We start from the raw sequence: 22958 nt of genomic DNA on the forward strand, positions 1-22958 counted from the left end.
ATTGCCCAAGAGTAGAGATGGCACCTTAGGCAGCATAACTGCAGAGTCAGGCCCACTAGCCAGGCTGCCTGTTGAGGAGATGGATGGATCCAGTTACCTCAGGCCTTCCCATTAAATTCTGGACTCGGCTGATTCCTTTTCTAATTCTGTTGTCACCAAGTAGCCTTCGATTCTGTGATTGTGCTTCAGTGTGCCACGGAGGCCTGTCCCCACAGAAGGTAATTCTCTGCTTGTGTAGACACAGATGCCCTGTGTGTAGAACAGATGTATTTCTCATTGTCAAGTAATAATTTGGCATTCTGATGTTTGATCAATCCTGTGATATTGCTCAAGTGAGACTGCCACAACAGGAAGACGTGAGTTCTCGCTTGGTGAGGAAGAGTATGATTTCTGAGCCTAGGAGGCTGGGGACTAGCTTGCTAGTCATTGGCCATTGCCCAGACTGTACCCTCTACATCTCAGGTGGCATATGGCCTTTGGCATTTTTAGAATTTCTGTAAAGTCCCCTTTTTATTGTTTTTAACTTCTTGCATTTGTTTTGTTTTGTTTTGTTTTGTTTGGGCCTGTGTGATCTTAGTTCCCCAAGTAGGGATTGGACCTGTACCCTCGGCAGTGAAAGCGAGGAGTCCTAACCGTTATTTCCTCTCCCCACATATACGATAAGCTTTTGGAGGACAGGGGCCACGCAGTGTCCTTCCTATGGTAGACAATAATGGTGTTCAACGGAAGAGAGATGCGGCGTTATGTCAATTCCACAGTGAGGAATAATTCAACCGAATATTTATTTGAAGTAGGATAGAGTCCAGCAATAGACCCCTGTGTTCTTAAGACTTTTGAAATGTCATGTTTTACTATTGCAGTCAGCGGCAGAAAATGAATAAATGGTGATAGAATAGCTGCCTAAGTATTTGGGGGGTAAATAGCAGATCCCCATGTTTTATCTTAAATAAACATATATCCATAAATGTGAAAAAAGACCACATAAAGGTATTAGAAGAAAATAAAAGCAATATTTCTATAATCTTCTGGTGGGAAAGAGCCTTCAGAGCCTGATGACACAAGCAGAACCTTTGATATATTCCACCATCTTGTCTGTGACACCAGCTTAGCACTGATTCATGCCAAGCGTAAGATGAAGAGTTTTCCATATATTGTCTGATTTAAAGCCCACAGTCCTGTGAGGATGATATTACTATCCCTCCCTCATAGATGAAGGAGATCAGTGTAAGGCCCCAGCGGCCAAACCCAAAGCAGAAGGCAGTTTCACCCGACTGCAAAGCTGGTGCTCCCTACTCCACTCTTTTGTCTTGTCTCCTTAGAGACAAAAACACTGGAAATATTCGAAACACTGAAATTCAATGAAAGCCAGTATTTCTTTACCATAAAGAGTTTTTGTTTGTTTGTTTCGAAGTGGTGGGGTTTGGCCATGCTGTGCAGCTTGCAGGATCTTAGTCCCTTGACAAGGGATTGAACCTCGGGCCACAGCAGTGAAAGAGCCACGCCCTAACCAGTGGACCACCAGGGAACTCCCAAGAGTTTTATAAGTCAACAAGAAGCAGACAAACAGTCCAGGGGAAAAGGGGGCAAGGGCTGTGAAGAGTAGGAGGTGTGTTGACAGTCTGCCACCATATCTGCCTGTCGTCTCCTCATGGCTCATGTGGGGTGGGTTTTGTTAGCCAGGCCTTTGTCACCTCGTGACGTAAAAATCATCTCTAATATTTTCTTCAAGTACTTTTATAATCTGTCCAGAATTTGTTGTATTTGTTTGTTCGTGTGGTTGAGGTAGGGGATCTAACTTTTTCCCCCTACATGAAGATCTGATTCTTTTCAAATCTTTCACTGAATGGTTTATTCTTTCTTCCCTGGTCTAATATGCTATCTTCATCTGGATGCTGTTCTGTGATCCAGTTATCTTGTCCTGTACCAGTACTGATATCACACTGCTTAATTCCAGTTGCTCTATAACATATTTTATATCTGGTAGGGCAAGGTCCTACTCTTTGACCTTCTTTTGCATACATTTCATAACTATTCTTACATATATTCTCTACCAAATGTCAGCTGGCCAGGTTTTATTTAAAAATTATTTTGGCTATAAAATGGATTGCATTGAATTTTTAGTTTCATTTGAAGAGAATTGACCTCTTTACAACATTCTAGGAGGATGGTATCTCATGCCATGTAAGTACTTCTTAACGTCCTTCAAAAAAGTTTTAATATTTTCATCACATAGGTCTTACAAATTTGTGGCTAAATTTATTCCTAGGTGCTTTATGCATTTTTATTGATATAGTGAACGGGAGGTTCCTTCTGTTTTTTAGTTAGTTAGTTGTGTTCTATGGGAAAGCTATTGAGGCTAATATGTTGATCTCTTGATTTTGTATGGAGCCATCTTACTCATGTTACTTCCAATAAAATTTCAGTTGATTCTTTTGGTCTTTTTGGGTCCCTTGTTTCATATGCAGATATGTTTGTCTCTTCTTTCCAATACTTCGTTTTTCTTTTCGTACTGATTAAGACCTCCTCCACAGTGCTCAATAGTAGCAGTAATGATTGGGCATCCTACTCTTGTTCTTGACTTTAGAACAATGCTTAGGTTTCTGCCAGATACTTTTATTTTCTTTTCCTACTTCTGAGAGTTTTTATTAGGAATTATCTGTTGAACCTTATCTAAAACAGTCAATAAAATATATCGCCAGCTGCATGCAAGACCCTAAGTTAGGTACTGTGGAAGAGTCAAAGGATTCTTAAACAGGGTAGAATTCCTTTCCTTGAAAGAGTTATCATCTTACTGGATAGATAAGATTTAAAGTCAAAAGGAATGAATAAGGATTTGGAAATAGTTGTAATGGATAATCATGATCCTGTTTTCTTTCAAAGCAGATTTCTTCTCCTAGAATTTCAAAAGAGGAAGATAGAAAAAGAAGCAGAAGGTAAATATTGGTCTTTGAAAGCAGAAATTTACAACTAGAGGAGAACTTAGAACTCATCTATTTCAGTTTCCTCAGCAAAGGCAGGAAGAACGCTTGATTACCCTAATGGTTTACCCTAGTTTATTTCTCAGCAGAATTAGCTCTGCAGCCCAAGCTGAGTTAGAACAGGACTGGCACACATTCATCTGCTCTCACTAGTCCTTTAAGGAAAGAGGGTGGACGGGGAGAGGTTTTGGTTGTACCTGTTCCTGCTGGGCGGATGCCTGGCTCCCAGGCATCAGGCCAGGCCAGAGGCCTTCTAGGAGGCTCTGGGGTAGGGAGGGCCACATGGTTGTGGATTTAGGGGCTGGCCTCACTCAAAGCTGACGAAAGGTAGAACATATGAGTCCCTTCTGGAAAGTGGCAAGAAAACTTCCCTTCTCATCCTACTGTTTTTCAGGCCCCTACTCTCTATTCCCTTTATCCAAACCTCATAGAATTTTAACCGGGAGAAACTTTAGACAGTAGTTTGTCTCTTCCTTTTGTAATAAGGAACTGGAGAAAGAGAAAGGGAAACTATCTTGCCCCATGGTCATACTGCTAGTGATTACCAAGAAGAAGATGGTCCCTTTCCACTGAGGACTTCTCCACTGATCACACACTGTGCTTGGGCTGTGAGCTACGTTTTAGGTCACAGTTGAGTAGACACATACTATATGGACATAAGTAGTTTCTGAAACAAACTTATTGTGCACTGTGATTTTTTTCTCTTCTATTTGTATTCAAAAAGAGTATTTTGTGCTTCCCTGCTGGTCGTGGCCTTTAAACGGATTCCACAATTCACTGACACCTGAGTGACAGCCTGCAGAGTGAAAGTCAGAGAGCTATAGATGACTTTGCTCGTTGGGTTCAGGTGTTTACTTGGTGTGATTCAACGTATAGGATAGAGCAGCCAGGAAAATAAAATCACCTTCTCCCCACACCCACACCCGCAGCAAATGCTGCATGTGCGACTAAGTCCGAAGCGGACCGGTGTGAAGCGCGTCTAAGGGAGTAACGAGTTTCTGCCCAGTGCCGTTGTGCAAGTGTTTTCACTGCACGAGGGCAGTTGGCCAAGGGCAAAGAAAGGTGAACGGGGCTGAAAATCCTGCCTATGCTCCATGCTAAGCCACATACAAATGTCTCTCCAGAGACACTTGGGGTCCATTTTGGACAGACACAGAGAACTTCTGGAAGGCCAGCATGCATGCAATGATTTTCATGATCCCGGGTCTGTGGTGATTTTGCTCATTGTGATTATGGACTGAGGTCCCCATTTAGTCCTAATGAAAGCAGAGATAACACATTGTGAGAGAGATGAAAAGTGACATGCAGCACTAACAGTGTGTGTTTTCCTCCAAGGGGCTTTTTTGGATTTCTGCTGCGTAAGAGAAGCTCAGGGGAAAGTGAGAGTCAGCTAGATGTGAGGAGGATAAAGTACTGTGGCCAGAGAAAGCAGGGGAGATGCAGAATTAATATTTCCCTTTCTGTGTTCTAGGAGGGCTTTTTCGGGAGAAGGCGGCCACTTTGGCTTAGGGGTATGTATAGGCCTCTCAGCGCCACACGCAAGGAACACATGACCCAAAAGCTACACGACAGGGAGTCTTCTGCTGAGGATGAGATATTTCTGCATCCCAGCAGGAGGCCCAAACTCGTCATCCAGAGCTCACTGAGGAGGCTGAATCTTTACTTCATCAAGAGGCCCCTGCTCAGCATCCACAGACCCCTGAGGACGTTGAATGTTTTTCACCCCAGGCAGAGGCCCAGGCTCAGCATGCAGAGCCCACTGTGGAGGTAGAACCACCTCCACTTCCGCAGGAGGCTCCATCTCAGCCTTCAGAGGCCCCTGAGGAACTAGAAACTTCAAGTCCTCAGGAGGCCCTCGCCCGGCCTTTGGAGACACTTAAGGAGGTTGTAGTTTGACCATGTGTTCATCATGGGGTAAATGAAGCTCAGCAGTCACACTTGTACAAGGTCACTGTTAAATCTCTGGCTCTGGCACTTCCCATAAATCCACAGGTCACTAAAGAGGTTGAACCTTCTCCAGTCCAGCAGAAGACCCCACCTCAGCCTCCAGAGCTCCTTAAGGAAGTTGTAGCTCAGTCTCCATTGTATCCCGAGGTGACAGTTCCAGCACAGAGCAGGATCATGCTGAGCATCCAACATCCCCCAGGATCAAGAGCAGTGGTTCTCAACCAGGGTGAGTTTGCACACAGGTGACACTTGGTAGTGTCTGGCGACAGTTTTGCTTGTCAGAACTGTATACGCTACTGGCATCTAGTGGACAGAGACCAGAGATGCTACTAAACATCCAACAGTGTACAGGGGAGCCTCCCACAGCAAAGAATTATCCAGCCCAAACTGTCAATAGTGCTGCCTAGCTAGAGAAATAAAGATCACTTAACACAAGTATTTAATGAGCATTTAGTATTTTGTATCTAATGCACCACATATATAATCATGAAAGTATAAATCATAATATCTCCCACAGTGAGATTTCTTTAGTGTATGGAGGGAGTAGTGATGTTACGTTTCATCATATATAAATGAGAATTATTGCCAATGGATAAATGTTCTGAAAGAATATCTGTTTTTCTAATTCTTTTGCTCGTGTCTTTTTTTGTAGAAATCTTGGTTGCAATTTACTCACAGAACTGAGCTTTGGAACGTTTCAGGCCTGGCATGGAATGCAGTTTTTACACAAGTTGTAAGTGAAATAGAAGATGAATACATGTAAACAACTGTGTGTAAAAGCAATCATGCAGTTATTGGTTAGCTGGGTGTAAGTAAGCCCAGTATGAATTCTGGAAAGTATGTCTTGAGAGCCATTTATTTTTTTTTTTCAAATGAGGAAACTAAGGTACAAAGAGGCCAAGAGACTTGTTTAACTCATATATATGAAAGGCTCTGCTTTCCATAGTACTGATCTTTGGCATGGTCAATTAAAGGCACCAAACAAAAACACTCAGATTAGCATTGTCATGGAATCCCACGGATGCCTCTCCAATATGAGAATGGTCCAGGAACTTCCACTTTTGAATTTCACTTTGATTCCTTTTCATGTGCAAAGTTCCTAACTGCTTAAAATGTATGCAACACAGAGCTGCAGAGAACTAAGTTGAGCAGGGTGTGGTTCAGTGGGTGTGGGTGCTTCCCCAACCATCATTAGCTCTTTTAAATGGTAAAGCAGAAAGAATTCCTGAACACCCACCACAGGGCTCTCCCCAGCCACCCAGAACATTATTTTTCAAAAAAGCATATATTGCTGAAGTGAATTATCGGTGGCCAATAGGAACCTTTGAGGTATGGAAAAAGACGTTGTTTGTGTTCAGCTGTAGTGTGAAAAATATAAAGAAAAGACTTTGCTGTGGCCTAATTCAATATGTTTTCTTTGCTGACTACTCTTCAATAAGAAGTGTGGGTTTTCCACCCCTTCAGCTCAAAACTTCTCTGATTTCTCATGGCACAAGGAGATGATAGTGGGTACGTTCAATGGCCCGAAGGCGATTTTAGACTCAAGGGAAAGAGCTCTTCTACACCTGGCTTTGGAAAAGACTCTCTTACCTGTCTTGTGGTTCAGAAATCCAGCTTCACACAGTTCCCACATTTTGGGTTAATGAAGGTGTTGAGGCTGTGTCTGGAGCTGGGTTAACAATTCCTGCAGATGCCTATCTTTAGCGGCCTCCTTCCTTTCCCTTGTTAGTTTGCTGACGCCTACCTTGGGGAGAGAGCACCGAGGGTCGGTTTTTCTTCTGTTAGCACACCGGAGAGCAGGCTCGTGAGGTCCCTTCACCAGGAGGTTTTAGTAGCGTCAGTACAACGTCTGAAACTCACCACCTTTCCTAAACATCCCAGAACACCAAGAGTTCCTTATAAGAATCAGAGTTTCACTATAGTTATGTAGGCAACACAGGACAATACATTGTGGAAATAAATAAATAAATCACAGTTTAAAAATGAATGAATTCATTCCAAAACATTCACTGAGTGCCTTGCCCACTGTCTGTGAACACTCTACTAAGTGCTGGGGATACAAAGACGCATAGGGCAGGGACTTTGTCCCCAAGAAGCTTTCATACTGGAAGGAGAAATATGGATGTTGATGGGAAAACATATATGAGAGCCATTCTAGCATCTATGCAGCAGGGTAACAAGGTGAGGGAGGGGGGTGATGAAGTAGAAAACGGGTGGTAGGTTAGAAAAGCTTTGTAATGGAAGAGGCACCAACTTGTTCCTTTGGAATTTGTGCTCCTCTTAAATGACAGAAAAAGGTAGTGAAAGAATCAGAACTATCTGGTGTTGTAAATAAATTAGTACTGTACTCCGAAGACTCATTCACAGTTACTTTCAAAAGACTGTCACAGTATAGTAAGTCTTTGTTTTGGACTAAGTCTTTCTAATAGACAAAGCTAAGTTGCTTTAGGAAACATTTGCCATGGTGAGATACAAACTTTATTGCATCTCTTACCAAAGGCAAGCCACCAAGGGAAGATGCCACCCTCGAGTTAAATCATTGTACTACCTATAATGACATATTACTGGGGTGTTTATAAGTTGCTTGCATTAAATAAGTTTGGAAAAGGGCCCCAGCTGAGGTGGATTTATCCTGAATTCAATGAACCTTAGGCTTCAGGGCTCCTCACTTGCATAGGTCCCTTCCAAGGTCTTGAGAGGGGTCCTAGCGATTTTTCTATTTATAACTTTGCCTGTTTTTATTAGCTAGGATTTCCCAAAGTAGATGAGGTTCAGGCCCCACAAATCCTTGATTCATCACCGGGTGTCAGGTAATTATAAGTCAGTAGGTTTCTTGAATGAAGCCTCTATGTTATTGAGAAATATCAGGTGAAGTGGTTAGCAGTGTGGTAGTCTATTTTAAATCCGAAATCTACCTCAAAGATGAGCCAGGAGCTTATTAATAAAGTACCACTTTTTGAATGGTGGTAGTCATCATATCTCTTTCAGATAAAATCAGGAATGAAATATACTATGGAAAACCGGCAGTGGTTGATAATCCTAAATGTTAAGTATGCTTTTTTTCTCTGACTGTAAAGTGTTTCTCCTTCATTCACCTATGCAGGTCCAGACTGATGGCTTATTTTTAAAAATTCTTTTAGTCACTTCATTGGATCTAACAATACAAGCTCCATGATTTTAGAAACTGAAGGACTCTACAATGTAGAAAGGCTATATAACTTAAGCAGACAGAGCACATTCACATGCTGGCTTGTCCGTGGTACATCAATATCGTACCAAGAACATAAGCACGAAGAGAGAATAAGAGGAAAATCAAAGCCTTATCCCTATTGAATTATTTACCCCATTGTTGAGAATATCAGTGTGGGAGGTGTGTCCACACTATGAAGGCAAATTGAGCTGCGGTCACAGAGCCGCCCTAATGCTCCCCCAGTCAGCTAGCATTGGTTTCCTTTACATAGCTATGTACACACAAAAGCTTACACACTTGAGGGTGTTGTCCTCACTTTTTGCTATGTACTAGAATCCTGGCAGCTTCTCAGATTTAGAAAGGCATAAACACTAAAAGCAAAAATAACTTGGGTCTGCCCTTTGGGGTGATTCAGGGTGGCTGTTTTATTTGTAATAGTTCAAAATTTTGAGATTGTCACACCTAGCAACTACTACACTTTTCTTCTCCCCACTGCATCTTATTCTTCCCACCTGTAGTATTTTCTCCCATTCTATATGTTTATTCACTTTCTTGATAGTGTCCTTTGAAGCACAAACTTTTTAGCTTTTATAAAATCCAATTCATCTATTTTTCCTTTGGTTGTTTGTGCTTCTGGTATCATATCTAAGAAACTGTTGTCTAAAGCAAGGTCATAAAGATTTACTCCTGTGTTTTCTTCTAAGAGTTTTATAGTCTTAGCTCTTACATTTGGATATTTGATCCATTTGGAGTTAATTTTCATATACGGTGTGAAGCTTCATTATTTTGTGTGTGGATGTACAGTTGTCCCAGCATCATTTGAAAAGACTGTTCTTTCCACGTTGAATTGTTTTGGCACCCTTGTTGAAAATCAATAGACTATAAATATGAGGGTTTATTGCTATCTTGTCAATTCTGTTCCATTGATTTACATGTCTGTTCTTATTCCAGTACCACACTGTGATTGCAGTAGCTTTGAACTGAGTTTTGAAACCAGGATGTGTGAGTCCTCCCACTTTGTTCTTTACCGACATTGTTTTGGTTATTCTGTTTCCTTGAATTGCCATAGGAATTTTAGAAACAGCTTGGCAATTTCTGGAAAGAAGTCAGCTGGGATTTTGATAGGAATTGCAATGGAACCATAGGTCGATTTGGGAAGTAGTGAAATTTTCATAAGATTATCTTCCAGTCCATGAATCCAGCAGGTCTTTATACTTATTTAGATCTTCTTCAATTTCTTTCAACAGTTTTGTACTTTTCAGTGTGAATCTTGCACTTACTTGGTAAAATTTTCCCCTAAGTATTATATTTGTTTTTTTTTTTTTTTTTTTGCGGTACGCGGGCCTCTCACTGTTGGGGCCTCTCCCGTTGTGGAGCACAGGCTCCGGACGTGCAGGCTCAGCGGCCATGGCTCACGGGCCCAGCCGCTCCGCGGCATGTGGGATCTTCCCAGACCAGGGCACGAACCTGTGTCCCCTGCATCGGCAGGCGGACTCTCAACCACTGTGCCACCAGGGAAGCCCTATATTTGTTTTGATGCTGTTCCACATGGAATTGTTTTCCAAATTCCATTTTTCGATTACTCATTGCTGGTGTGTAAAAATAATATTGATCTTATATCCTACAACCTTGCTGAACTCATTTATTAATGCTAACAGTTATTCTCCTAGATGCCCAGGAATATGTCTTGTGGTCTTCCAGTTTCCCAGGAATACATTGGAATATTTCAAAGTGTCTGTGCACACCTCATTCCTCAGCTTTTCTTTTAAAGCTTTGCGGTTGGGTTGTTTTTTGCCCCAAACTGTTATCCATTGCCTCATGCCACCGCCATGTTAAAATATTTGCTTGAAAATGTTTTCCAGAAATGCCACCTGAGCAGAGGCTTTTCTCACTAGACAGCCCTCAGTCAGGTCAAAGGCAAGCCTTTCAAGTGAGGTCTTCCAGGGGACCACCAGACATGTAAAACAATGACAGTTCTTTGGGAATGAGGCTTTGAAGGACCTCTCAGTCCATGCTGCTCGTTCTGGTACCAGGGATGTGGGCTGTTTTTCAAGGCTACCACTGGCATGGAGACCAAAGGTCGAGGGCAAGTTAAAGCAACACAGATCTCATTGTTCTTACAGAAATTAATTTGTTTTCCTTGAATAAATTGCTCCCCCATTTACTGCCAGCATGTTGGTTAAATGTCCAGAGTTCAGAAGAAGTTGATTCTGACCATTTTTGCCAGTTTTGTTGTTGTTGTTATTGTTGCTTCTATGCAGGGATGAATTTTCAGATGTCCTTCCTCCATCATTTTTACTGATTTTCCTGCAACTTTTTAAAAAAAATCTATAAAGTCTCAATGGCCATAGGCTAATTAAATATTTATCACAAGAGATGATTAAGGAAAAAATAAATAAAAAGAGAAATAAATAAATAAATAAATAAAAAGAGAAAATATAATTCTCATAGAGGCTTTCCCAGATGGGTAGATGAAGTTTGAAAAGGTATTTCTATATTTAGTGCTGTCAAAATTAAGGTTAAAGTAACAGATGTTTCAAAAAAAAACAACCCTTTTTTTTTCATTCAGGTTAAACACAGGCTTTAGAGTCAGAACTGAGTTCAAATTCCAGCTCTGCTTCTTACGAGCTTGATGACTTAAGACAAGTTATGTAACTTCTCTGTGCCTCAGTTTCCTCATTTGTACAATTGTGTAATATATATATCACATAAGGTTACTGTGAGGATGAAATGTTAAATGCTGATCACATATGCATGGCAACCCAAAAGATATTAGTTTTGATAATTATCTTTATAATATTCTGCAAAAGTACACTAATAATTCTTGAGTAGAGTTAACCTTAAGTCAGCTATTCTCTTCTTTCTTCCTGTTTCTTTTCTGTTTTTTTTTTCCCCCTTATTTGTTTTAAAGAACTAAGGGGAAAAAAAAGGAAGAAAGAAAGAACTATGAAGAAAATCTATTCCAACATTTTGGAATAAAATTTTGTTCCCCAAAATTAATTTGTTTATTTTATTGATATATAAACAAAATGTTATTTATTTATTCAGCAAACATTTATTAAATGCCTAGTAAATACTAGGCACTATGTCAGGCACAGGAATAATAATGACAATAAAGTGTGGTCCCTGCTCTCAAGTTGCTGACAATCTAGGAGAGTGACAAATAAACAGTTGATTACATACACAGTAACAAAAGCTATGGCACAAGAATACACACGGGACTATGTGATGGGAGTATGGCTTTCACCAGTTCCTCTTGGATTTCTCTCTTCTTTGGCTCCAGAACCAAGGAATTAGCCTTATTTTTCTCTTTAGCTGGGTAGTTTAAATCATGAAATTTTTCAAACTTTGTAGAGATGAAAGAAAAACACCTTGAATTATGGAGGACACTAGAAATAGTACTTTTTTTACAGAGCAAGGGCTTCCTACCAGCATAGTCACTTCGAGGGTTTTTAACGTGAAAAGTACTTTGGCATATTTTTTCTTTGCTAGCCACTTTTTTTCTATTTTATTGTTTGTTTGTTTGTTTCTCTTCTCCACTTTGTCATCTAGAGACCTGGGTAGTTCCCAGTGAAAGAGTGTTTTACAGATTCTAACGGTGATTTATAGGTAAAGACAGAAAATAATTTTTTTAACCTTCAAGTTCCATACCAAAAAAAATGAATATAAACTTTCATGGAAGTAATTGAAAATGCAGATAATTTTAATTCCATTCCATTTTTCAGAATTCTCAATCGTAATCCTTTGCCAACAGTTGAAGATTCTTGTCTTTTTAAAGTGCCAGCATTAAACTCTTTGTAAGTATTGTAAGAGTTTCATGGCTCATGAGATAATTTCTGCTCCTTTTTACTTTCGTCAAAACTTGAGTACTTTGGCTAAACAGTCATAATTTAGATTTTAACTGGGTTATTGAAAATAAGAGTTATTGGCAAAGAAAAGGATTAAGAAAGAATATATATGGGTAAGAGAGCCAGCAGAGGATGAGAACAGTGTTGAAGAACACATATAGCTATGGAACATGAAGATGCATATAGGAATAGTATTTATCCAAGAAAGCAAAAAGGAATAAGGGGTACATTATTTTTTTTAAAAAAAAAGAGTGATCAAAAGAGGTAGATGCAATTGAAAATGAGAAGTGAGGATCATAGAAAATGATTGTACTGTTCAGCACCAAGGTCATTAATTTGATGATGCAAATTTAAATTTCTTCCAAAAGAGCTCTTTGGCATTATCATCTATGGCAAGTAAGAAGCCAAAGTGGAAGTAATCACATGTTAAGTATCTTCTTCAGTTTAGAAATTTTGTCTTTGGGTTTTATATCATGCATGTTTGGGCTTCTCCTTCAGAGACATGGGAACAGCACAAGTGTCACTTACCGCAATGGAAAGCATCCTCATGATGACCCTTGAATTGGAAACACTGTAAGTTGATTTTTCTTACATTGATTTTCACTCAATTGTACTTTTAGGTTTGTTTGATTATCTTCTTAAGTCAGGTTTATTTATGTATAATTTTCGTTTAACAAAATTCACTCTTTTTAAATATACAGTGTGATGTGTTTTGACAAACGTATAGTTCTGTAGCCACCACCACATTTGAGGTAAAGAAAACTTCTGCACTCCCAAAAGACCCCCCATGTCCCTCTGTAGTCAATGCATCCTCCTGTCACTACCAGCCCCTGGCAACCACCAATCTGATTTTTGTCCGTATAATGTTGCCTTTTCCAGAATATTTGATAAATGAAATCATGTGGTATGTAGCTTTTTGTTTTTGGCTTCTTTCACTTAGCCAGTCTCTTTGGAGATTCATCTGTTTTGTTGCACCTGTCAGTAGCTCATTCCTTTTGAGCGCTGAGCAGTATTCTAGTTGTGTGGATACACAGTTTGTTTACGCATTCATCGTTCGATGCACATTTGAGTTTCTTCTTGTTTTTTGGCTATTATGAACAAAGCCTCTGAAAACACTCACGTGTGTGTGTGAATATATGTCTTGTGTGAGCATATGTTTTCATTTATTTGGGGTAAAATACCTCAGGGTGGGATTGCTTCATCATATGCTAAGTGCCTATTGAACTTTTTAAGAAACTGCTGAACCGTTTTCTAAAGTGCCTGTGCCATGTTGCTTTCTCACAAGCAGTCTATGAGAGTTGCAGATGCTCTACATCTTCACCTGATCCTTATATGTGTTTTTTAAAAACATTTTCGCCTTTCTAGTAGGTGTGTAGATGAATCTCGTGGGTTTTGCCACATTTTGCATTTCTGTAATAGCTGATGATGTTGAGTGTCTATTCATGTGCAAATATCCTTTTAAATGAAGTGTCTGTTCAAATCCATTTTTTAATTGGATATTTATATTGAGAATTAAGAGTGCTTTATATAAAAAGCAACGGAAAAAGTCCTTGCTCTCAGATATGTGTTTAGTAAATATCTTCTCCCAGATTGTGACTTATCTTCATTATATTAAAGTGTCTCTGAAAGCTAGAAGTGTTAAATTTTTGATGAACTCTAATTTAGCAATTTTTCTTAATTTTTCATATTTATTTAATTAATTTATTTGGTTGTGCTGGGTCTTAGTTGCAGCAGATGGGCCCCTTAGTTGCGGCTCATGGGCTTCTTAGATCTGGCATGCGAACTCATAGTTGAGGCATGCATGTGGGACCTAGATCCCTGACCAGGGATCGAACCCGGGCCCCCAGCATTGGGAACTTGGAGTCTTAACCACCAGGGAAGTCCCTTAGCAATTTTTCTTAGATGGTTCCTGCTTTTTTGCGTCTTAATCTAAGAAATCTTTCTCTGAGACCCCACTGTCTAACCCCAAATCACAAAGATTTTCTCCTACGTTTTCTTCCAGACGTTGTATAGCTACATTTAGGTCTATGATTCATTTTAAGTTAATTTTCATATACGTTGTGAGGGAAGGGTCAAGTTTTATTTTTTTGCGGTTTAAAAAACTATTTCTGTAGGACCCTATTGTGACAGTTTATTACACAACCTACTGCACCTTAAATTGTGCCATCCCCCCTCCAATATGGCAAGCTAATAGAAACTTTCTGTTACGCCAAGGCTAGTTGAGGGGATTGCGTGAGATTAGTATGCGGAAACGGCCCTGCATTTAGCAGTCTCTTCCAACCGTCTTTGTCAGGTCACCTGGCAAATGACTGTCTTCACTGTGCCGTCACGCATTGGTCACTGCTCTAGCCTCATCTTCCTCAGTGTCCCACACCATCTGCCACAATTGCGATCCCTCTCTTGTCAGCTAGATGCCCTCCTCTCTGGATATTAAAAACTATTTCCCTGTGTAACCACGATACTGTTAATACACAGTATTGAAGAAATTAAATTCCTACACAATCATATTACCTAATAAATTGTTGCTATTCAAATTTCCCCAATTGTCTCTCTTATATAATATCATTTCTTTTAACAGCTTTTTGAGGTATAATTGACATGCAATAATCTGTGTTCACACACACACATACATACACACCATGGAGACATCACGAAACTCAAAATGTCCATCACCTCAGAAAGTTTCTTAATGTCTCTTTGTAATTCTTCCTTCCCATCGTTCCTTGCACTTCCCAATCGCCATGCAACCATTGATCTGCTTTCTGTTTGCATTTTCTAGAATTTTATGTAAATGGAATCATACAGTGTATACTTTTTTCTAACTGGCTTCTAACCCAGCATGATTATTTTAATCTTCATCCATATTGTATATATCAGTAATTCATTTCTGTTTATTGCTGGATAGCATTCCTTTATATGGAGGTACCACCATTTATGTATTGACCATTGATGGACATTTGAGTTGTTTGAGTCTTTGTCTATTACAGATAAAGTTGCTATGAATATTTGTGTACAAGTCTTGTATGGATGTCTACTTCCATTTCTCCTGGGTAAATGCCTGCCTGTAGAATGGCTGCATCATTGGTAAGTGTATGTTTAAGTTTTTAAAAAATACCCATTTTCCATAGTGGTTTGATCATTTTACATCTCTACCAGCAGTGTACGAGAGCTGCATTTTCTTCACGTTGCGGCCAACATTTGCTATGCTCAGTATTTTTAATTTTAGGTAGTTTAATAGGTGTGTAGTTGTATCTCACTGTAGCATCCCTAATGATTAATCATGTCAAACATCTTTTCATATGCTTATTTTCCATCTGTATATCTTTGAATCTTTTATCTATATTTTTCTGGAGTTTTGAGAGTTCTTTCTATATTCTGGGAATTAGTCCTTTATCCAATAGGTAAGTTGCTAGGTATTTTCTCCCATTCTGTGACTCATCTTTTCGTTCACTCAGGAGTGTCTTTTGCAGGGCAGAAATTCTTAATTTCGATGGTGTCTAATTTATCTATTTTTTTCTTTTATGCATTATGCTTTTGGTGTTGTATCTAAGAAATCTTGCCAAACTCAAGGTCATAAAATTTTTCACCTGTTTTGTTCTAGACGTTTTATAGTTTTATGTTTTACATTTAGATCTTTGAACCAATTTGAGTTCACTTCTGTATATGGTTTAGATCAAGTTCATTTTTTTTTTTCTTTTTGCACCTGGATATTCAGTTGTTCCAGCGTCATTTGTTGAAAAGACTATCATTTCTCCACTGAAATGCCTTTGAACCTGAAAGTCAGTTCTCCACATCTCTCTACTTCAGAACTTTGTATTCTGTTCCTTTGGTCTTTTTGTCTATCTTTACACTACTATCACAATGTCTTGAAGGTGTAGCTTCATAATCCTTGAAATCAGTTACTGTTAGTTCTTCAACTTTGTTCTTTCGCAAAGTTGTTTTAGTTATTCTAAATTTTATTTCCATATGAATTTTAGAATTGGCTTGTCAATGTCTATAGAAAAGCCTACTGGGGTTTTGATGTATAAATCGATTTGGGGAGAATTGATGTCTCAACAATATTGAATCTTCTGATCCATGAATACTTTATATCTCTCCATTTATTTAGGTCTTTCTTAATTTCCCCCGGCAACATTTTACAGTTTTCAGTGTGCAAGTCTTTTGTCAGATTTATTCTAAGTATTTTATATGTTGGATTCTTTTATAAGTAGCATTTTAAAACTTTGATCTCTGATTGTTTGTTGAGACAAATTCATCTTTTTGTATGTTGATCTTGTACCCTGCAAACTTGATAAACTCATTTATTAGTTCCAGTAGCATTTTCGTAGCTTCTATCAGGTTTTCTACATAATCATGTTATCTGCAAATAAAGATAGTTTTACTTCTTCCTTTCCATTCTGAATGTGTCTTTTCCTTTTGTTGCCCTATTGCACTGGCTAGAACCTTCAGTGCCATGTCACATAGAAGCAATGAGAGCAGATATCCTTGCCTTGTTCCTGATCCTGGTGAGAAAGTACTTTGTCCTTCACCATTAAGTATGATGTTAGGTTTTTTGTAGAAGTCATTTATCAAGTTGAGGAAGTCTCCTTCCATTCCTAGTCTACTGAGGGCTGTTTTTTTTTCTTTAATCAGGAATGTATGTTAGATGTTTTCATTCTTTTCCTGCATCTATTGCAGTGATTATATGATTTTTCCCTTCTTTTCTTAATTTTTTTATTTATTTTTGGTTGAATTGGGTCTCCATTGTTGTATGTATCCAGTATTCTTAATCTTTTATGTAGATCCATATTCCAATCTGGTGTCATTTTCCTTCTGCTTAAAAATACTTCTTTTAACATTTCTTATTGTGAAAGTCTACCAGTAATGAATTCTTTCAGCTTCTGTTTGTCTGAGATAGTCTTTATTTTGCTTTTGTTTTGACAGATGTGGGTATAAAATTCTAGCTTGATAGAATTCAATTCACTACTTTAAAGATGTTATTCCACTGAGTTCTCGTTTACGATTTTTCAAGCACGAATTCTGCTGTCATTGTTATCTTTGTTCCTCTGTATGTAGTGTATAATTTTTTCCTCTGGCTCCTTTTAAATTCTTCTCTTTATTGCTGGTTTTGAGCAATTCGATTATTTTTTGTGCCTTGGTGTAGTTTTGTCCATGTTTCTTCTGCTGAAAGTTCATTGATCTTCTTGACTTTGAGGGTTTATAGTGTTTACCAATTTGGAAAAATTTTGGCTATTATTTCTTCAAATTTTTATATTTCTCCTCTCCTTCATGGACTCTAAGTACACATGTATTAGGCCACTTGAAGTTGTTGCACAAGTCACTGAGGCTCTATTCATTTTGTTGTTGTTTTGTTACTCCTTTTGTTTCATTTTGGATAGTTTCTGTTGCTATGCCTTAATGTTCACTGACCTTCTGCCGTGTCTAATTAGCCTTTAACCTCCTGCAATATCTTTTTCATTTAGACATTGTTTTTAATCTCTAGAAGCTCAATTTAGGTCTGTTTTACATTTTCCATGCCTACACTTAACATTTTCAGTGTTTAGTCTGGGTGTTTTAACATATGAAATACAGTTATAATAACTTTTCTTCATGTATAATAACCTTTTAAAAGTTCTTTTCTGCCAATTCTAACATCTGTATAGATTATGGGTTATTGTTGATTGATTGCCTTTTCTCCTCAGTATGGGTCATATTTTCCTACTTCTTTGCATGCTTGCATGCAATTTTTCATATGATCCCAGATATTGTGAGTTTTAGTTTATTGTGTGCTATGTATATTTATATTCCTGTAAAATGCCTGGGCTCTGTTTTGGGTGAAATTAGGTTACTCAAAACAATTGTATTCTTTTAGGTCTAGCTTTTAAGGTTCGTTGGGTAGGAGTCCAAGTAGCCTTTAGTCTGGAGCTCATTATTTGCAACTACTGAGACAAGTCCTTTCTGAGTATCATGAGGTTTTCCAGTCTGACTTGTAGGAACAGGTACTATTCCTACAACCCTGTGTGATATCCAGTTGTTCTTCTTATTAATCCTTTCATGTGGTTCTTTTCCTGGCATCAAGTTATTCCTCACACAAATGTATTGACCCATACTTTGTTGAATTCTCAAGAGATCCCTCTGCATATCTCCAGAGTTCTTTGTCTGTGCACTTCTTTTCTCTCTGATACTCTGCTTTGTGAACTCTAGTTACCTTGGTTTTCCCAGACCCTTATCTCCATTTTGTCTGTCAGGGAGCCCACTAGTCTCTGTCTGGACTTCTCTTCCCTGTACCATGACGTGGATACTCTCTCAGAGAAGTAAGGGCAATTATAGGGATCACTTCATTTATTTCCCATCTCCTCGGGAATCACTGAAATGTATTGCCTGAGGTTCAGTTTCTTGAAAACTGTTGTTTCATTATGTTCCATCTGATTTTTTTCTTGTTTCAGCTGGGAGGTTAAGTTGGCCCTTGTACTTCATCTTGGCCAGAAGCCAATAATATTCTTTAAGTCTGTTTTGTTTTGATACAGGATCCAATTAAAGATTAGGCATTGCATGTCATGTCTGTGTTTCCGTTAATCTAGAATTTTTCCCTACTATTTTTTTTTGGTCTTTTAAGACATTGGCTTTCTTGAAGAGTCTAAGCCAGTTGTCTTGTAAATTGCCCCACAATCTGTATTTGTCTGTTTCCTCATTAGATTCAAAGTAAACATTTTGGGGAAGAATACTATATAGGTGATGTATTCTTCATACTTCATCACTTGAGGTGGCCCAGTGCTAAGTTTGATCACTTGGTTAAGGTGGTCTATTCCATATCTCTCCATTGTAAAGTTATTTTTCCCCTTGGTAATTGATAAATAATATGTGGGGTGATCCTTGGGATCAGTGAAGATCCTACTTTCAAACAACTCTTCACCCAACTGTGCATCAATGATAATCCTTGTCTGAATCGATTATTACATTGATAGTTGCAAAATAACACTTTCCTAATTCTATCCTTCCTTTTGCATTTATTAGCTGACATTATTCTATAAAGAAGAGCTCCCCCACTTTTCATTTGGAGTATCATTATGAACTCATGTGCTTTTTTTTCAATTAACTACGTTATACCTTATTATAATGATAATGTTATTCTTTGGAATGTTCCTTTTGTCCAGATTTGGTCAATGCGATCTCTGTTATTGTTTAGCCACATGATGCTTTTTTATTACTAGAATAATTTCTAATATATTACTCCTCACAAATAGGAACTGAGAAAGTGACTCCAGAATGTGCGGTCTTCTTCATACTCTTCTTAGAAGTCTGCCTTCTTCCTGTGTACTCTCAACCCAAAGTGAGGCTTTCGGGTTGGAAGGAGATACTTCTGAATTAAACTACAGTTCAGTGTCACCCAATTCTAATCGCTATTCCCTTTTTTCTAGGCATATCATACCTACTGCCATCCTAATCCTTCTGTTGGGCACCTCTCTCCTCCTCTATATTTATTTCCAACTGTCAAGGGCAGCAATTGGCCAACCGGCCCCTATCCAGTTCTATAGCCCATATGCCCCAAGAACTCCTTTTTGCACTGGTCTGTGGAGGCCTTGGCCTACCTCTTCTACCTACTCAGGTAACTCTTTTACCACGAATTTAATTACCTGTGTTTCCATTTATAGGATCTTACCCAGCCGTAGGGCCTGCTGCCTCTGCCAATTTAAAAATACTATTGAGGTTGTCTGTGAGACAGTCAAGCTGCGTTGTGACAGTGAACGCCTGAGGGATGTCACACGTTGTGGTGAGTCTCAATTGCGGGATAATACATTTTTAATTTTTAATTTAATTTGTTATTTTTAATCAAGGATGATACATTTTAAAACTAATGATGTAATTACATTATTTTAATACATTCATTTAGAGTTCCAGCTCCCTAAATTTCTAAGAATTACCCCCTTGCTAAAAATCAGATTCTTGGTTACATTATTAAGCTAAGAAGAGCTCAGTTACATTATTAGCTTCATAATGTAACTGATCTGCATATGTAAAGGAACCAGAGAAAGGAATGGAAGGGGGAAGGGAATTCACATTAATGGCCACATATCCTATGCTGCCCTCTCTGCAAATGACAACTTATTCACATAGTACATCACAGTTTGTAAACTGATTTTATATACATTAGGTCTCAAGTACCCTTTGTCTTATAAGACAGGTGTAAATATATTTTTGTTTATTTGGTTTGTTTCTGCAATTTTATAAAGAGTGCAAGTGATGCTGTTTTATGTCCTATCTGGAGCCTGAGAGTTTCTGGTTCCATAACCAGAAGCTGCTACCAAGCCCTTCTAATGCATGGGAGAGCTAGTTATTTCTTTGACTGTCCAGCTCTGAACTTGCTCTGAATCGCAAGTTTTTCTATCCACAAAACACTCAGGGGCTTTCAACGATTTTTCTATATATTAGATTTATGGGCACTAACTTGATGACTTCCAAAATGTGCTTTCATGCCCAGGTAACTTGAATACAGGTCTCTTTCAGTGATCTAGAGCACATCATAAATAATAGCACTTTGCCACTTATATAAAGACAATATTGCTGATTTTTCAACACAGTTTTTTTTTTTTTTTTCCTTTGGCCACCAAGCTGGTGGGATCTTAGTTCCCCCAGCAGGGATTGAACCCGGGCCACAGCAGGGAAAGTGCCGGGTCCTAACCACTAGACCACCTGGGAACTCCCCCAAACATTTTTTTTACTAATTATATTATTCCCTTCTCCCCCAGAAGTGGGCAGAAAAAGCATTTTTAATCTCCTTTTACAGGTGAGGAAAAACAAGATCAGCGGTGTTACGTGCTATGACCCTAGGGCCCCGATCTCCTGTCCCCAGTTTGGGGCTCTCTGCTAGCCTCTGCTCCTCCTTTCTCATGACCCTTCCCTCCTCCTTTGACCCTCACCAAAAATACTTTTAATCCTTTTGGGAGACAAGCCCAGCTACACAATGGTACACATTACCTTCACACAGTCAGAAGATTTGGATGGTTCCCCAAGTAGAGCTGGAAATATTAGAAGTAAAATGAATTGAAAGCAAAGTAGCCATCTGACAGAAGTTGCTTTTTCCCGTCTACATTTTAGGGCCTCAAGTATTATTCCATTGATTTGTTGAACATTCCACATGGGCATACAATCTGGCAAATCTCTTAACTTATACCCGAGCTCCCTGCCCAAATTTTAGCAAAGAGCCAGGGCGGACATAGTGTTTTTTTCTGTATAGAGGCTTCTGTTATGGGGACTGGGATATATAGAAGCAGGGACTAAGCAAAGGACTCAGTGGGTAGTTGGAGAAGGACATGTCCAGATGACGACCTGTTAGCGGCGGTGGTTGTCGTGGAGATCTGTGATAGCAGCAAGAACACAAGCACACTGAAGAGGTGGAGAGAGGAAGCCTCACACTCCCGTGCCTTTGAGGCAGGACAGGATGGGGTATATGAATGTGAGGAGTCACAGTAGATCTGCAGAGAGTCCAGCTGATTAGGGGAATATTTGTCTTCCAGCCTTGGCTTTTCTTGAGTACTGGCCCCTGGGAACCAGTGGAGTAATCCTGAATATAGTTCCTATATTTCACGCTACAGAATTTTCTGAGTAGATAGCCCCTTTTTCAAGAGAGACCTTTCTCACATTTTGTTGTTGCCAGTCATAGGCTTAAGTGTGGGTTTCTTTTTCTCCTAAGTGGCACTCAAACTTTGACTGATTCCTAATTTCTTTGGCTGTGGACTGACAAAAGGCTGTCCCATCAGTCTTCAATGATCAAAAACAGTCCCTTCTCTTTTGACAGATGAAGAAACATCTATAGAGAATGCAGGAGGATCGTTGATGAAGGTGTTACAAGCCCAGAAGAAGAACAACAGCACCGAGCTGACTATTGAGTCAGACAGGATGTCCTCACCTAACAGTGCTGTCAGCTTGTCAGGCTTCATGAATGAGCAGCTGGACTTTAATAATAAAAGTGATATTATCAGTACACTAAATTACATACTGCCTTATATCTCAGAGGGAAATCTAGGAGATGTGGAATCAACATTATTACCATTCATTCAACTTCTTTTTTCAAATACACAAGATGGACATATGCCGCTGGGCCGTTTGAAAAACAATACAAGGAGCCCTTCTGTTAAACCTGTACCCAACAATTCAACTAAAAAAAAAAAATTGAGGGAACTCCATTTTGTGGAAAATTTGTTAGATGCAGAAACTCAAGAAAAAATTGATGAGGTTAAAAAGGAAGAAAAACCTGCCACGTGTACGCGTTGCAACCTTTTAAGTGCCATGTTTACACGCTACATCTTTCAAAAGAAATTAGAAACTGCCCAACCACAGAAAGACAGCCTAGCAAAGATTGAGAGTACAGAGGAAAAGCTGGTGAGAGTGAACAAGGTCCTCAAGGGGCATACAGAAAATGCACCTCAAAGCAGTGGGAGATGAGAGCGTCAGGAGGAAACAGAATGCCCAGCCATCTGTGGCGAACACTGCCAAAGAATGAAAGCTCAGGAGGCCATCCCCAAGAAAGCTGAAACAGCTCCTCATGGTGCAGAGGCCCAGGAAGCTGGTGGGAAAGTCCTCCGATGCAGAGTCTTCATTCATAAAGGAACACAAGGCCGCAGGCTCCTCTCCCCTCAAACCGTACTTCAAGGGCAGGCCTTGTGCCTCCATCCCGCCAAAATCCCCATCTGAGGTTAAAAGCAAATCAAAAGACTTATCCAACGCTATTCATGTTTTCGAAGATGCAAAGGCAAGAGTTAGAAATATTAAGGACTTCGAATTAATCTCACATTCTGGAAAAAAAAATACATCTTCCATAAAATTAGGTCTCATCGGGTCCACAGAAAACCCAAAGTTAAAAAGCATCGAGGGGCTTCCCTGGTGGCACAGTGGTTGGGAGTCCGCCTGCCGATGCAGGAGACACGGGTTCGTGTCCTGGTCCGGGAAGATCCCACATGCCGTGGAGCGGCTGGGCCCGTGAGCCATGGCCGCTGAGCCTGTGCCTCCGGAGCCTGT

The 22958-nt window shown here is 39.4% G+C and overlaps 1 protein-coding gene across 1 annotated transcript in view; it reads left to right on the forward strand.

Moving 5' to 3' along the window:
• Positions 1-383: 383 nt before the first annotated feature.
• LOC132479148 (uncharacterized) overlaps positions 384-22958 on the forward strand; it is a 138673-nt gene continuing 116098 nt past the window's right edge. Inside the window, 8 exon segments of the mRNA XM_060082728.1 lie at positions 384-496; positions 5578-5658; positions 11841-11912; positions 12462-12536; positions 19595-19713; positions 21739-22342; positions 22344-22740; positions 22743-22796. Of these exon segments, the coding sequence (XP_059938711.1) occupies positions 384-496; positions 5578-5658; positions 11841-11912; positions 12462-12536; positions 19595-19713; positions 21739-22342; positions 22344-22740; positions 22743-22796 (1515 nt within the window).

The sequence above is a fragment of the Mesoplodon densirostris genome, chromosome 18 (genome assembly GCF_025265405.1).
Source record: "Mesoplodon densirostris isolate mMesDen1 chromosome 18, mMesDen1 primary haplotype, whole genome shotgun sequence".
Lineage (NCBI taxonomy): Eukaryota > Metazoa > Chordata > Mammalia > Artiodactyla > Ziphiidae > Mesoplodon > Mesoplodon densirostris.